Here is a 17,533-nt window from a genome sequence, read left to right on the forward strand (position 1 = left end):
TTTCAGCAGACAATCCACATGTGCTCATTGCCTGTTCCCACTCACAATGTCTCTCCGGACACAGAGGGTCGGAGCATTGCTTGTGGCTTCAGCTTCCCAGGCTTGGCCTCAGCTCTGCCGCTCGCTCGGGGCTGAGCCTGCAGTGCTGGTGTGGGGTTCAGTGGGGAGTCGGCAAAGGCCCTGGGCCAGGGCACTTGGGAAACAAACAGCTGGGTTACTTTCCATGTTTATAAAACTAACAGAGCAGAGTTTACATCTCGGCATGGAATCACTGCAGGATGGCTGACCTCTATTTTACACCAGTTGAGGTGGTGGTTAAAATGGGTGAAGACTTGCAAGGCCTGTAAGGCCCAGGTCTCCCCCGGGGACCACGGGCTAAGGTGCTACTAGTATTTTCATGGCCACCAGCCCAGGAAGAGCCAGGATGACGAGTACCTGGCTTCCCGAACTCCTGGTCACAAGCCAGTCCTACCTTAGGGATGCATTTTTGAGCCTTAAAAATTAATTCTCCCTGGCCTCACAGATCCCTCTGGCTGGCCCCGGCCTTGCACAGGAAGGAGGCAGGCTCTGGCGTGGGCAGGTGCACAGTGAGCCGGGAGGAGGACAGGACTTTCAACAGAGGTGCTGGAGGGAGAAAAAGTGAGGGAGACCCACAGGGCACCAAACGGGCACTTCCCTCTGAATCCTGCAGGTTTGTTTACCTGAATGTTGCAGATGCTGAACGGGGAGTAGCCATCAAAGCCCGGGACCCAGGAGATCAGGACACCGTGTGAGCTCCTGTTGTGGATGATGACTTCAGCTGGTGGGGAGGGAAGGACTACATGAAAAAGACATACACAGACGCAATTAGAGACCACAGGAGGCCAAGCGACCAAACAGACACATCAATACCACGCCAGCTCCCATTTCTTACGATTAGAAAAATTAAACACAAGTTTCAAAGAGGAGCCGCCCTATGCCTGAGGCTGACTGCGTGAGCCTGCAGACAGGCCTTCCGGTGACGGGGTGCTCTGCCTGGCCACGGAAGGGGGCCCCAGCCTGCTTCCCTGCCCACTGAAGAAGGGAATGCTTTCAGCTGGGAAGGATGTGTAGAGGCCCAGCTCCTTTACTGCCCACGGTCCTACTGTGTGCAGGCACCTTGCTGGGCAATAAATGGGGAAGAAGAGACACAGCTCTGTCCTAGCGGGGTTTTTGCCCGAGTTGGAAGACCCATGTGAGCAGAGGCTAAGAGGGCCCGGAGTGAAGAAGAAAGGGGTACCACAGAGTATGGGGTGCATGTGTGTGTACAGGGGTAGAAATTTCCAGGCCAAGGAAGAAGGTGAGAGTCAGTTCAAGCAAAAGAACCTTCTGCCGGTGCTCTGTGTGTGTGGGGTGGGGGTAGGGGGTGGGGGGGTGGGGGTGGGGAGGGGGACCATAATGAACGTGCAATGTCCTCAGCGACATGTAAGACGTGGACAGGTGCTTCAATCAGAATCTAAAAAGAATCTTATTATTAGAACCCTATCGGACGGGTTGTCTTACCGTCCCCATTACGGATGAGGAAACTGAGGATCAGAGAAGTTAAAACCAGCCGGAGGCCCCGAGCAGGGAAACGGAAACTTGAACTCGGGTCTGCCTGACCCCAGAGCTCCTGTCGCTCAACAGGACACGGGCAGCTGGTTGAGGAGGCAGCGAGCAGCCCAGTGTGAGCACTGAGCACGGGCAGGGGCTGGGCGCCTTATCGCCACTTGGCCTGCGATGTGGCCCCCGGCACAGTGGAAAGCCCTCAGTTCCCTCTTCTGTTAATGGGACAGTAACAGCCCCGCTCCAGGGGGCGGTGATGAGGACTAAATGAGGTGACACAGGTGGGCGAGGTGTGGAGGGGCGTGGAGGTGGGGAAGCGAGGACAGGATGGGAAGGGGGGCTGGGCCACGTTAGGCACAAACGGGGGGCCACGTCAGGAGTTCCAGTTTTACCAGCAGACACGCAGCTTGCTGAGGGGGGGAAAGAGAAGCATTCTGTTTGACTCCCCTAAATAGAGCGGTTGTAGTACTGCCCTAAAATGCCAGCCTTTCCACATCAGAATCAGACCTCGGATGCTACAGTTAACAACAGACTGGAAGGAGGGAGGCTTGGTTTCACATAAATTTTTAAATAAATAAGAGCCAAAAGCCTAAGTTTTGGAAACAGGATTTATTTATCTTTAAATCTTAGCCGAGAGTCTTATGAAGCAAAAACTAAAGAAGTACTTCACCTTTTATGGATTTTTAAATGTTAAGATGCTTATACCTGATGACAATGACTCTATAAATGCATGCCCACTCGTGGATCTTTGAAATTGCCCACACGTCCTTTGCAAAATGGTAATGATGGGCTTCGGGCCGGAGGAAGGAAGTTGCCCATCCCTCGGCGCCCACAAGTGCTGCGCTCGGGTTTTCCTGGGGTGAACTTTCTGAAAAGGCCCCTCATTGAGAACAAACACTGAAACCCCAAACCTGCCCAAGTTTCTGAGAGAGCGGGTGAGGAAGGTGATTTGAAGAGGGATAAACAGACAGTATGTACGTTTTTGTTACTAGGTTTTAGGTTTTCCTCCCGTTTTCGGTTTCAGATTTAAACGCCTTTGATCCCACAGAAAAAGGAGGACGAGGCAGTGGATTGGACTGGAATGTCTCCACCAGCCGGGGCCTTCCATTACCTCATGTCCCCGCTTAGCGGAAGCAAAGGGACAGGAGGTGAGGAGAGAAAGACAGGAGGCGGGGCCGGGAGGAGAGTGACCCTGGCCTGCTCTTCGCTCGTCTTGGGGCAGCAGCTGGAGGACTGCTTCACCCCAGCTGCCCTGGGAGGGACGGAGGCCATTCCTGGACCAAGGACCGCAGCTGCCCCACCCAGGCTCTCTTCAGGGCTAATGGGGACTAGTTCAGGCTGGAAGAGGGAAGAGGAGATGAGCAAGATGGTCATGGCGAACATTTCAGCCTATTTTCTTTCCAGACTCCGTAGAGCTAAACTGGCAAATGTTTAGCAAACTTATGTGCCAGGCACTGTTGTGAGCACTCTGGCTGGTGTAATCTCATTTAAGCCTCCAGACCAGGTAGGTTGTGTAATGATCCCCATTTTAGAGAGGGGAACACCAGCCAGAGAGGTTGGGTGGCTTGTCCAAGATCACAAAGGCAGTCAGTTTGGAAGCCAGGGCTCCGGATGTCCTCCCCTCCACCCCTCCCAGGGACTGGCCCGGCTTCTCACCTTTGATGTTGACCTGAATGCCCTTGGACACGGCCAGGCCCTTGTCATTGTGGGCTTCACAGCTGAAGAACGCCGTCTCGGTCAGACCTGAAGGGGAAGGAGAGCGTGAGACCAGCCCTACGGGGGTCCGGGCATGCTGTTACTTCTTGGTTCACTGCTTCGAGTCTTAAATGCAAAGTTAATTTTTAAAATGTTCTGGTGTTTTGGGGGGAAAATAAAAACACACCTGGGATTAAGCCCTGGGTACCATGGGGCGGGGGGGGGGGGGGGGGGGGGGCGGGGGTCAACGAGGGGCCTGAAAGGCAGCTCCTCCGTTCAAATCCTTTCATTTTCCCTGACGGCGAGACATTAGGTAACAAAGCCATATGCTTTCAATGTTTAGCTTTCTACGAGGAGGAGGGACTCGCTGGTCCCAATATTAAGCAAAGTGGTTTCTGAGGTTCCCCAGACAGTCCCCTGTGGCGTAGTCACCCAGGACACCATGGACACCTCACAATTCCAGAAACAGCAGTGTAAACACCAGTTTAAAAAATTTCAGACGATCTACTGTAACGAGTCCTTAGTAAAAATCTGCCAACTCATAAGGAATTATTATACCACCTCGAGGCATTGTTACTACACAAAGATAACAGTGCGCAATAAAAAAGAATTTTACCATTTCTGAGGTGTGAAGACTTCTGATTCATTAATTTCAAGTAGAAAGAAAGAAAGAGAGGCAACCTTAGTCTAATTCCATTTTCCAATAAAGGAACATGGGCTCCTTGGAAAAATGGCTGATTCTCAAGTGGGGCAAGGACCATGTCAGATGAGCCTGGGACAAAATATAACACACACACACACACACACACACACACAGATGGGGGTACCACAGAGACATGGGAGCAACTGAAAGCACTCCCAACGGCCACAACTGGAACAACTGGAGCAAGAAAACAAGTGAAGTGCCGTTGGAATGTAACGCAAAGTATAAAACAAATGTCCAGGCGTCTATATGGATATAATAAATAATTAAATAAAAGGGGGAGACCAGACAAACCTCCCAGTAATGAACGTGGGTCCTCTGCCCGCAGGAGGGAGCATCACTCACCCTACTTACTAGTAAGTGCGGGCTGCGCACGGCGACCTCCTTCCAAAGAGGACAGTGTGGAAAGAAAAACAAAAGGAAAGCTTTAGCGCGGGGACACCGGCAAACCCTGGCTCACCCAGGTGATCGAGGTCAACACCAGCAGTCCGTCCCGCTGGCAGAATGCTTCCTCCATGTGATGTGCTGCAAATGGCACTTCCCCTCCGTCGTCTTCCTCCCAGAACCGACAACCCAAGTCTACTCATGAGAAAAAACTCCAGCCAGGCCCAACGGTGGGACTCTACAAAAAAACCTGCCCGTCCTCCTCAGAACCGTCAAGGTCATGCTGACAGCAGTGAGAAGGGAGGAGGACTGGAGGGCTGGGTGGAAAAGGCCAAGGAATTAAAGCAAAGCAAAACAAAAAACAACCCTCACAGACACAGACAAGAGAATGGCGATTACCAGAGGGAGGGGGGTGAGAGGAGGTATAGAGGGTAAAGGGGGTAAACGGTGACAGTAGGAGACTTATTGGGGCGGTGATCACACAATCCAATATACAAACGCTGTAGTATAGAACTGTACATCTGAACCTTTGTACTTTTATTAACCAATGTCACCTCAATAAATTCAACAAAAATACATTTAAAAATAACTGTCAAAGCCATTAAAAAACAAAAACAGCTACAGAAACCGTCACAGCCAAGAGGAGCCTAGGGAGACATGGAAACTAAATCCCGGATGAAATCCTGGAACAGCAAAGGGGTTAAGTAAAAACAAGGCAAATGTGAACCGAGTTCGGGCTTTAGTTGGTAACAGGGCATCAGTATTGGTTCATTCATTGTAGCAAACGTGCCACTGAGGGAAGATGTCAGTAGGAGCGGAGAGCGGGGGTGGGAATTCTCTGTACAATTCCCCAACTGTCCTTCCACAATTTTTCTGCAAATCTAAAACTATTCTAAAGAGGAAAAAGGCTATTTTTAAAGAAAATCACAGCCATATATGCCCTCTACTTTAATCTGGAAACTTCTCTATGTCTGTCTCTGGCACAGAGTCCACATCACGAACCGGAGGAAGACAGTCCGATAAACAGAATTCCTGAAAATACACCACCATTTGCCTCCTGCCTGAACAGTTTATTTTCCTTTCTTCTGGCTATCTACTTGTGTAGGGACCGTTCCATCTGATAACTATAAAATTCAAAGCTTGTCATGAACAAAGAAGTGAAATGTTTAAAAAACCAAAAAGAACCACGCTGCCAGGCATGAACCAAGAGAGGCTCGGCCAAGAGGCGGAGGCCCTGTCTGGCAGCAGATCTAGGAAGAAATGGAAATCCGATCCCTTTTGTGCTGGGGCCACTCCTGAGCGGATCCATGTGCTGAGAAATCCCTGCTGGTTCTGCTTTTCGCCGTCCAGATGGGAATTTGTCCTGCTGACCGAGATCTGCTGACCAGACACGGCCCCTCGAGAACCAGTGGACCGAGGGGCCTCCGTCCTACCTCCCTGTGGTGACCGCTTCCTCTCTAAGACGTTATGTCAGAATCAAACAGACATCTCAGGGATTTACCTTTCCAAGATGAGGAGTATTTCCATCCGACTGGAGAGAACTCCTCCATGGATGGCTGGGCTAGATTCTCCTGACAATTCCAGGTGCCAAGAAACTACAGTTCCCGTAGGAACCAGGCTCTTTTCCCAACTGGCCACCTCCACTCAAGTGAGGGATGAAACTACCAATGGCTTGTGTGGTGGTTTAGGAAATATTTATTGCCCTGGAGGGAAGTGTTTCCTTGAAACCTGGCAGCTACAGCTATACAAGGGCACCTGTGGCGGCCCTGCCTCTGGGGTCTTTGTATCTTCTGCTTGATTCTCCCCCAAAGAATTTTGAAAAACACATGTAGCCTCTCACACATTTTGAGGTTTGCGTCTTAGACGGTTCCTAATTTAAACGGCTGCAAAGGATGGAATTTCAGCCACCCTGAATAATGGCCTGACATTCTAAAGGAAAACTCCTTTCATGCCTGATGTAATTTTCCAGGGGCTGTAGGCTGTGTGAGGTCGTCAGCTCTATTAGCTACTGGAATATGTGCTTGGGTATTCTTGTTACAAGTTTTCCATTTTAATTTCAAATTCAGTACATATCAAGAGGTAGAGCTCGTGGGTTCTCAATCATTTTTAAGACGAATTTTACAGTGATCTTTACACCAAAGCCTTGGAGAACCAAGGCCCTCACAATGACTCGAGATAAGTCGGAGGGGGCCTTCCTTTGTAAAACGAGGGAGCAATGAATGATGGGAAACAGAAGGTGAGACAGAAGAGCTGTCACAGCATCTGGACTTTGGGCACTTTGTCTGGCTTGGATTTTAGGAAAGACATCCTAGATGAGGATGAAGACACTGGCCCCTCCAAGCCACTGCCTGGGGCCGGGGCTGCAATCACTATTTCAGTCGGCCTGTGGCACTGGATTTCGTGCTGAAGTATCACTTTAACCTTCCAGGTCATAAGCTCTCAAATAAGATGCCCATATATCCCCAGGCTCCGTGAACTTGCAAAACTTGACTTATACTTAGATCAATCAGCTTTGGCTCAATCAGAAGACACAGGAGGCAGGGTGTGTGTGTGTGTGTGTGTGTGTGTGTGTGTTTGAACAGATATCTGCAGGCTGAAACCAAGACTGTTGCCAAGACTCTTGGTAAACACTTGAGTACAAAACACAAGTCACATGGGGGAAGAGCTGGCCCTCCCGTAAATCAGGAGGGTGGTGGGTTTTACCAAGATGTTCCCCAACCATCCTTCAGGCCTGCAGGGTTTATCCACGCAGGAAGTGAAACTGCTTATCACGGGGCATGACTTCAGGTTAAGCGGGAAGTCCATTTCCCTCTTTGCGTTTCCTTACAGAGTGAACACAAAGTCAGGAAAAACATCTGTAGCAAAATCCCTGGCACCAGGCACCACCCCCTTTCAGAACCGCCCAGCAGGAGCCAAATCACGGATTGATAGCAGTTCTCAACAGACGCTCACCAGACGCCAGCAGAGAGCGTGGAAGCTGGTCCCAACCAGTGAACTTTCTCCAAAACTCGGTGGGCACTGCAGGCCAGACACAGCCTTCTTTGCTTTCTGTATTCAGTTACACTTCTTTGGGCCCGAGATGCCCAACAAGAGACTCATTTCTCAGCCTGGGTTGGACACAGCAACGGGTGTGCGCAGGAGACACGGCCCTGTCCTCTGTCCGGACGCACAGTAACCACCAGACTGGAATAGCCCTGCACGTTTTATACCCAAACCCTTGTGGCTTTCCAGGGAAAACATGATCCAGCTCTCAGTCTCCGCCCACCACCCACACTCCCCAGTGCCCCAGCCCCGATCCCTGTCCTCTGCCTCTGGGCTCCCTTTACTCCATTACACCCAACGCCACGGTGGCTCATGCCCCTCTTGCTAGGTTCTCTGCTGGCTAAACACACACACACACACACACACACACAAAAAAAAAAAAACAACAACAAACAAACAAAAAACCAAAAAAAAACAACACCTCTGACACAAAGTCTGAAAGATATTTTAAGGAACTTTCAGTAACAGGATGTTCCCTGGAGGGAAGGACAGAATTGCTGAGGAAGCAACTTCTAAGCATAGTTAGGTCAATTCTTTGAGTTCTGGATGAAGCAATCCTATCCTCTCATCTCTTCCCTGGTGTCTATCTTTCTACCCAAAGAGGAAAAAAAAAATACAATATATGCTGCATCAATGAAGGAGCTTATACTCACTCACTCTGAACTCACTGTCTGCCCAGAACTCATTCACTTACTGTGTACTGTGTACCAGACATTGTCCCAGGCACGGCGGGGAGGGGGGGGGGGGGTTAGTCCACAAATAAAACAAAGGCCCTTGTCCTTACGGATCTCACGTTCCCATGGAGGGAAAGGGTGAGAAATAATAACCTTCTAAGTAAGTGAGCTCTCAGAAGGTGATCAGGATTCTGCAAGAATAGAAGAGGATCAGAGGGCCAGAGGTGAGTGGAGAAGTGGGTTGTGATTTTCAGTACGTGGATCAGCCTGACTCCTTGAGAAATGCCCTCTGAGGAAAGCTGAAGTGAGGGAAAGGGCCAAGATTTTACTGGAGGTGAGGGAAGGGTCTAGCAGAAAAACAGGTGGGACAGGCCTTTGCTTTGTCCTCTCAGTGGGTGGGAAACTGGAGCTCTGAGCAGAAGACATGACCTAACGTGTTTTATCAGGATCGTGCCAGCCGCCATATAAAGACTAGAACTTAATTAAGCATGTAGGTCCCTAACTCATTCCAATTTTTTTCTGATCTGTGAAATGGTATTTAAAATGACTATCACGCCTTGCTATAACGGTCAAAGTAAATCTTTACAGAACGCACTGTGAGAAGAATGAACTGGTTTCTGTAAATTCTAGTTATGTTACTGTTAGATAGGACAAGGACCTCGAGGTCGGGGCAGTTATAAATGTTATTACTAAACGTTATTCTGGCTAAATGTTAAAATGTAGCACAGTAATTTTGCAGACCAGCTGTAAACAGGATGAGCTTGGGGGAGTGAGGAGGGGGGAACAAGCTTGATAAATGTAGCCAAACTACAAAGAAGAAATCAACACGCAATTGACCGAATAGTGCACCTAAGCAATGGCTCAGCCTCCCTTGGGGAGAGAAGCTTTGGAAATGAAGTCCTTGTCTTTACTTGCTGCAAGTAAATACAACTACCTAGAGTAGTGCTGTTACAGGATTCCAGGGCAGGGGGAATAGGCAAACTGAGACAGGAAAGTTAGAAGAAAGCCAAACAGTGCGGGGTAATTTGCAGCCAGCTTGTAAGTAACCAGCCATTATCTCCCCCAGCCAAGGACCTGAGAGCAATGGTTAAAAACCTCCCTAATGAGAGAATGCAGAAAGGAAAAAAGGGTAGTTTTACTCCCTAAGCCAGTGGTTCTCAACCTTCTGGCCCTTTAAATACAGTTCCTCATGTTGTGACCCAACCATAAAATTATTTTCGTTGCTACTTCATAACTGTAATGTTGCTACTGTTATGAATCATAATGTAGATATTTGATATGCAGGATGGTCTTAGGCGACCCCTGTGAAAGGGTCGTTTGACCGCCAAAGAGGTCTCGACCCACAGGTTGAGAACCGCTGCGAGAAGCCAGCAGTCTCAAGGCTTGGCAAGAGAAAGTTGCCAGGTGCTTCTCAGGAATTCTGGGAAGGCCACAACAAAGTAAAGGGACCTTGAGAATTAATCGGCACCCAAATAGTCAGTGGAGGAATTCTGAGACCAATAGACAGGAGGGTATATAATGCCTGGGGCCCCCACCAACCTGCTCTTCAGATTAGCTGAGAGCCATCTGTGCTTCATCAGCCAGGTTTGCTTGCTTGCTTTTTCAAAAAAGGTACATGCTTTAATTGCTTTATAAATTTGCTTTTCACTACGCAGTCAAGGACTCCCGTATAAATTCATTTATGTGAGAAGGCAAGGATTGAGGTTGGGAATGAAGCATAGTAACCTCCATCTTGAATAAAACTGCTGTTTGAATTTTCTGCTATTGTTAGATAATCCCTAGTCCTGTAAACTCTGTCACTTTAGACAGTCTCTTATTCTATAAAATTACTTTGTTTTCAGTTCAAATAGAAAAAGATAAACTTAACTGTCTGACTTTGCAAGCTAGCCATCCAATATAATAGACTAATATAGACTAATACTGATAATAATTCCCATATTCTTATGCCAAGTTCCAACTCATTATGTATTCAAAGTTACAACTGTCTGTAACAATAACTCACACAGAGTTCTTTGTAATACCTGCAGACAAAGAAGCTCAAAAGGTATAAATACGGGAAACTTCCTGTATGTGGGGCTCAGAGATTTGGAAGAGACACCTCCCTCTGGGCCGCACGTAATAAACAACTCCTAATTAATTGGTTTATTAAGGCGTCTTGTATCTCATTTGCTGATTTAAGATACAACAGGAACAGCCCTCTCCCACTGACTCGGGGCTGTCTTAGCTGGTAACACCTCTCTGGTGTTGGTGAGAGGTACCTATAACAGTACCCCAAGTTTGGGCAAACCCCTTGAGTTCAGTAACATTACTGTTGTTATTACAATGAATATTAATTCATTGTATATCCACCTAACTGAAACAAAAACTAGCTTAGCTGTTTTCTAAATGTAGATTTAAATATAAAACGAGTATTTGAAAACAGAAGGATCAGCATAAGTCCACCACTCTTCTTAGGAAGGTAGCTCACCATTGACGGTGAGTTAGGAACTACTGCATGTAAAATGTATAATGGGTCACATTTGAGTCCTTCCTGTAGGCTGCTTCTGTACCAAGGACTTTTCGTTCATTATTTCAGTGGATCCTCATAAATGGTCCATGAAGTAGACACATATTACCCCTACTTTATATAAAGCAGTGGAGTAGCTTGCCTAGGGACACAGGCCAGTGAAGTGGCATTAGTCTCTATGTCACAGCTGGGGAATTGAACCTCTAGTCTATAATCAATATATCCCACAGTTAAACACCATGCATCACATGCTTTTTACAGTTCTGCTATTTGGGGGTGTGGAGGATTGAATTCTGCCCCTGGCAAAGTGGTCCTTTAAAAAAAGACCAAAAAAACCCCCACACGAACCCTTTGTTTTGAAATAATTTTCAATTCATAAGAAATTACAGAAATAGTACAGAGTTCCGGTCCACCCTTCACTCAGCTTCCCCTGCTGATAAGATCTTACATAACCAAGGGACTCTGACCCAAACCAGGAAACTGACTTGGTGCAATACCATTAACTAAAACACAGACCTGATTCAGATGCCACCCGTCTTCGTTTTGTTTGGGGAGGGAGGAGTGTATGGCTCTATGCAATTTTATCACAGGTTGTGTACAGAGACACAACTGTTCCATTACCAAAAAGAAGCTCATTCCTGCTACTCCTTTTAGAAACACGCTCCCCCAACTAACCCCGGCAAGAGTGTGTGTCTGTCTGCCATCACTACAACCGGGTCATTCTGAGGCTGATACATAAATGGAATCCTACAGCGTAGAATCCTTTGAGATTGGCTTGTTGACGCAGAATGACATCCTGTAGACAAAGGCCTTCTTTGCTCTTGTCTCTTAAAGACAGCTCTTAAATCACTAGAGAACAGATTGGCATCAAAGGGACAAGGTATGTGAGCTTCCTGTTCATAAATGTGCTTGCTCAGAGCAGCCTCCACAATCAGGGCTCTTCAAGCCCTTCCAGAGGTCGCAGAATTCTCTCAGATCAGAAAGGTTTACTTGGGGGTTAATTTCAAGACAGAACTGTGTGGGGGAAAAAGGAGACATGTGTAGTACTTTCAACAATAAATAATTAAAAAAAAAAAAGACAGAACTGCGTCTCCCTGCAAACACCCGGCTTTACATCAGCATGTAACCTCCAAAGGCATCTCAGGTCAGAAAGGCCTGAACTACTGGGAGGACTCAGGCATCACACCAAAGGTGCTCAAAATCAAAAACAGGAGTAAGTAAGGATAACGTTTTATGTCATTCTTGCCCAACATTACAAAATTCAGGTGGTTGGGCACAGCCCGAGTGGCTGACTGGGTCTGACTGACGGCCCAGCACAAGTCCTGCGTCAGAAGCCTGGACCCTGGGCCCTTTCTCCCTCTGCATCTACAAAATGGATGTAAAAACCCTGTATTGCCTGGCCGGTGTGGCTCAGTGGGTCACGGTTGGATTCCAGGTCAGGGCACATGCCTGGGTTGTGGGCTTGTTCCGGGGTAGAAAGCGTGCAGGAGGCAACTGATCAATGATTCTCTCTCATCATTGCTGTTTCTATCTCTTTCTTCCTCTCCCTTCCTCTCTGATATCAATAAATATATATTTTTAAAGAAAAACAAAAATATCTTTTAATTTCACAGAACTGGCTAGAGATATATGAGAAAAGAGATAAGACTAAGTGCAAAAATAATTATACTAATGCAAGTTACTTTACTATCACTGTGTCTCTTTGTTCCAGTGAAGGGACCTAAGACATGGGAGTGTTTGCCATTCATTGTTTGTTCAGTAATTCATTCATTCAGTCACACAATGTGGGGTGATGGGGCTAAGCTAATTAATAATTAATATATGATAATCACACCGGTTCATAACTTAGGGGCAGACACGCAGATGTTCTGCACTATGTGGTGGGAGGTACAAGAGTTGTGAAGAGGCACTATGACTGCAAAGACAAGGTCAGGGTGTCCAGCAAGCTTTTCAGAGAAGAAACACATATGGGTACAGAGATGTCTACATAAGCAACAGAAAAAAGTTAAAACAACCTACATGTTCATCAACAAGGAGACGGTTAAGTGAATTACGGTCCAGCCACTCACTGTGGCAACTGTCACAAACAATGAGACAGGCCCTTGAGTACCGACATTCAGAAAGAGCTACATGGCTTGGCCATGAAGGTGTGTATGCACATTCGTGTATACACACATATACGAGGATATTTTAAGAACTGGGAAGAGGTTGAGAGTAGGTAAACCGAAGGTTGACAGTATATTTGGTTGCACAGGGCAGTGAAAGTATAGAGAAAAAAGGGAGATTTTTCACATTTTGCTTTATGTCTATCGTTTGAATGTTTTACAGTGAATATGTGTTCACATATTATTTGTGTAGTAAAAGGGCTGGAATTAATCTGCATAAGTATTATCATCCTCACTTGAAGGAAAATCACTTATACACACACACACATATACTTATAGAAAAAAATTAGGAAGGAAAACACATCAGTGTTTACATTGTAATTGTAAATGTGTAATTATCTGTAAAAATACTCTGAATTTTCTACATTTTAACACAAAATAATGTAATAGTTATGGAAACTAAAGCTCTAAAAATCGTCTTACTTTGAATTAATTATAGATCACAGAAAGATATAGAGAAATATACAAGGAGCCTGGATTAGATGCCTCAGTGGTTGAGCATCTATCCAGGAACCAAGAGGTCACACCATTTTGACTCCTGGTCAGGGCACCAGCCCAGGTTGCAGGCTTGATCCCCAGTAGCGGGCATGCAATTTCTTTTTTGTTGATGTTTTTAACGCTCTATCCCTTTCCCTTCCTCTCTCTCTCTAAAAGTCAATAAAAACATTAAAAAAAAAAGTATACGGGAAAATTCCGTTTCCTTCAGCCTATGTCCCCAGTATGAACATTTCGCATAACTAGAGTCTACGGCCAAAACCAGGAAACTGACACTGGTACCAGCCATAGAGCTAACCCAGATTTCACCAATTATACCTGGGCTTGTGTGTGCACATGCATGGTTCTATGTAAATTTATCACAAGTGCAGCTCCGTGCAATCACAATTACACATAAAGGTTATTTTGAAAAGCACATTATTGGGATCTAAACTTCTCAGTTCCTATTTTACATCTATCTTCTCTACCAAAGGGGGTTAAATCAAATTAGAGAAACTACAATAAAAATTGCAAAGAACTTGAAACCCCAAATAGGTGGCAGTAGTGAGGATATACCTGGCCACTTGGAAATAAATCATACCTCTGAGCTGAGACAAATTACATGTGGTCTTCGATGTTAGGATAATATGCAGATGTTATTACAGAAACACACATCTCATTTCTGTGAAAACACACAGAAGAAGAAAAGTTCTACATAAACAGAGATGGACAGAGTCTGTCCTATTTTCAAAAGGAAAAACTGATTATGGTAAGTACCGAATCACTGAGAGATAGAAATCCACAATAAAACTTAAAATCTCTTTCCCTTTGAGACAGCATGGAGGGACATGGAGAGTATTATGCTAAGTAAAAGAAGCGAGTCAGAGAAAGACAAGTATCACATGATCTCACTTATATGTGGAATCCAATGAACAAAATAGATCCAGAGACACAGAAGCATGGAACAGACTGTCAAATCTCAAAGGGAAGGTGGGGATGGGAGGGTGGTGGAAAGAGATCAACCAAAGACCTAGTATGCATATATGCATAACCCCTGGACACAGGCAATAGGGTGGTGAAGGCCTGGTGCGGGGTATGGGCACAGGCTAGAAGGGGTCAATGGTGAAAAAAGGGGGACATATGTAATACTTTCAACAATAAAGGGTTTTTTTTAAAAGAGGGGGTATCAAGTTGGTGCCTGTAGGGATGCGGAGAACTATCTTATTCAGGAGTTCAGCTCACCACCAATAATCAGGCCTGATTTCAAAACGAATTCCAAACTGATTTCCAGTCTTTCTGTGACAGTTATCAGGCTGATGTATCAAGGAATGTCTCAGAACACAAGATGGAAAAAATAAAAGTCAGCAGACTTATCAGGGGTTGAACAGTAGCCAAGAGAACTGACTGAATGAACTGAGGTCAGCTCAGAGGCTGCCTTTATTAACAGGCCTCTGGCTTTGCTCTCGGTTAGATCAGAATCTAGATTTCCATCAACAACAAAACGGCAGTTGGCACCAAGCAGAGAGAAAATCTGCTTATCCAATGAATCGAGGTTGGAAATGGGCTCAGTAGGCTGGGACAATGGGTTAAACTTTTATAAGGTAAAGGATGCGATTTCAAAAACAAATAGGCAAGGAGCTGGAGAGCTTTGGCTTTGCGGCAATTTAATGAGAAAAACGACCTGGGGATTTCAATGAGCCTCAAACTCAACATTAACCAATATACTAACCTATGGCTTGCATTACAGAAACAGTGTCCAAAACACAGGCGGTTACAGCCTCCACTGAACCTTTGGAATGTCTTCTCAAAGTAATACCAATCTGACTAAATGCTTTCAGAAAAGAGAGGAGGGGGGAGCAGTCCTAACTAGTTTTATCTAAACTGGCATTACAAAAACAACTCATAAACCAATTTCCCACATGGGCATTTTTTTTTTTTCACAATAAAGAATTCGACTGACTGGCTTTTGTTGCTTAGAATTCCCTGACAGGAGTGGTGACACATGATGGGTCCCTAGATAGCTTTAGGATGGGGGTTGGTCACCAGAATGACTGACCACTTGACCAGAGGATTGGGAATCTCAGCCCAACCTCCAATCTCGAGGGAGCAGAGGGAGGTCTGAAACTGTTCAGTCACATGGCCAATGGTTTCAGCACTTGTGCCCATGTGACCAAACCCCAACAAAATCTCTGGACCCTGAAGCTCAGGACAGTTTCCTGTTAGGTGAACACACAGATGTGCTGGAAGGAGACACACCTTAGTTCCAGGAGGACCCTCCCAGACCTCACCCTGTGTGCATCCTTGGTAATAAAAGTGCAATGGTTAGTTTAGCACTTTCTGAGTTCTCTGGTGTGGACAGAAAAGGGGCCACATGCTAACCTGACTAACTGAGGGAAGGCCTGCATGGCGGACTTGTAAACTAAAAACCTAAAGTAACCGCAAAGGATGGTCTGAAATTAAAACCTTTAATTAAAAAGCAGTTAATAGTGGGTAGTCATGTCTTAGGCCAGTATCTTCCCTGACAAGATCAACTTCAGCCTTCATGGAGCCTATTGTCTTTTTGCATCTAAAATAACAACATACCTGTGGAATGTCAGGGTAACTTGTAACTTCCCTTTTTCCAGATCCGGCAGAGCACAGCAAATGGCACCAGGGCGGAGACCACAAATTCCCTCACTGTTATTGTTATCATGTTAATTGTTGACTGTTAACTATGTAAAAGAAGCATGTGTCTATCAATTTACTTTTTACCCAATCCCAGAGGTTTCCCCACTTTGCTTTCTCTCACCTCCCTAACCTATCACCAATGGATTTGATGTAACCCACTTACATATCCACCTTTGATGGTAATTTATAAAAATAGATGAAAAACCACCATTCTCCGGAGCATTATCCCAATATCTTGAGATTTTGCTTCCTGGCAATTGCCGACAGATTGGCTCAAATAAACTCACAAAAATTCTTTACAAGTTTGAATGTTTTCATACATTAACACTGGGCTGTTCTAGCAAATTACCCAACTGGAGGTGGTCATGGGGACTTCCACGTTTATAGCCAGTCAGCAGGAAGTGGAGGGGGCCTGGGGACACCACTGTCACCCCAGACTTGTGGTTGGCATGTCAAGTGAGGGTAGTCTTGTGGAGGACTTGGCCCTGCGCTTGTGGAGTGTGCACTCACTCCAAGTAGTCAGCGTCAGAAGTAAGAGCTGTCTATCCAGTCAGTGTTACCCCAGATGGGGGGTGAAACAGAAAAAAACAGAAATTCGAAAATCATTCATGCAATGTCAAATCCACCAAAATACATCATGACCAAGTTTATCCCGGGAATGCAAAACTGACATTTGAAAAGCAAATCAACGTAATTTACTATACTGAGAGAGTAACAAAGAAAAACCACACAAGCATCTCAGTAGATGCAGAAAACAAACTTGACAAAATCTGACACCCTTCATGATAAAAGTAAAATTTTTATGCCCTGGTCAGGTAACTCAGTTGGTTAGAGCATCATCCAGATATGCCAAGGTTGCGGGTTCAATCCCCAGTCAGGGCACATACAAAAATACAAGAATCAACTAATGAATGCATAAATAAGTGGAACAACAAAGTGATCTCTTCCCCCACCAGCCCCTCACCTAAAATCAATCAATCAAGAAATTTTTTTTTCAGACAACTGGTAATAGTGAGAGGCGCCAATATAATCAGGTCAGAGAGGTCAGAAAAGGAACAAACGGCACCAGAGCGTTACCAGAGCGTTACATTTAACGGCACCAGGGCAATCAGGAAGGTCAGAAGGGGGAGATGAAACAATCAACTTTTATGGGAGACAGCTGCAGCCAGGGAGGTTACGGGAGATGGCCGCAGCCCGGGAGTAAACTGAAAAACAAACAACTTGATAAGAAACCAGACAGGCATTAATTCACAACGGCGCCAAGATTCCCAGAAGAGTGACCCCGTTTGCTTCCCCCCTTGCTTCCCCCGTTTGCTCCCCCCGTTTGCTAGAGGAGTATATAACCTGTGCTTAAACTCTTAGTCGGGGCTGACAGCCGCTGCTCTGCTGCGTTCAGAGTAAGCTGTAAGCCCCAACATGTTGGAAACTAAATAAACCCTTTGCCTTTTGCATGAGAAGCGTCTCTTGGTTCTTTGTGACAGCGGCTTGCGTCCTGGGCGTTACATTTTGGAGGTCCCACCGAGATATTTGTTGCAGCCGCCTCTGGGTTCCAACAGACGCTTCTTGGGGTAAGTGACGGCGCCTTTCAGAATAGCGATCGCTTAGATATTGAGAGCTCGAATTTTGTCAGAGCCGGCAAATCTGTTCGGTCAGTGCTAGC

The 17,533-nt window shown here is 46.1% G+C and overlaps 1 protein-coding gene across 2 annotated transcripts in view; it reads right to left on the bottom strand.

Moving 5' to 3' along the window:
• The window catches only part of MERTK (MER proto-oncogene, tyrosine kinase), a 108,300-nt gene that overhangs the window by 43,532 nt on the left and 47,235 nt on the right, over positions 1-17,533 (bottom strand). Inside the window, exons 5-6 of one of the 2 annotated variants that reach the window (XM_070429755.1) lie at positions 3,220-3,306; positions 702-799 (exon numbers count right to left, since the gene is read on the bottom strand). In XM_070429755.1, the coding sequence (XP_070285856.1) occupies positions 702-799; positions 3,220-3,306 (185 nt within the window). Of the gene's footprint in view, positions 1-701; positions 818-3,219; positions 3,307-17,533 lie in introns of both variants that reach the window. The other variant, XM_070429754.1, reaches the window with a different exon arrangement.

Source organism: Myotis yumanensis, unplaced genomic scaffold, assembly GCF_028538775.1.
Source record: "Myotis yumanensis isolate MYYU_CA2020_CCGP unplaced genomic scaffold, mMyoYum1.0.hap1 SCAF_11, whole genome shotgun sequence".
NCBI classification, from domain to species: domain Eukaryota; kingdom Metazoa; phylum Chordata; class Mammalia; order Chiroptera; family Vespertilionidae; genus Myotis; species Myotis yumanensis.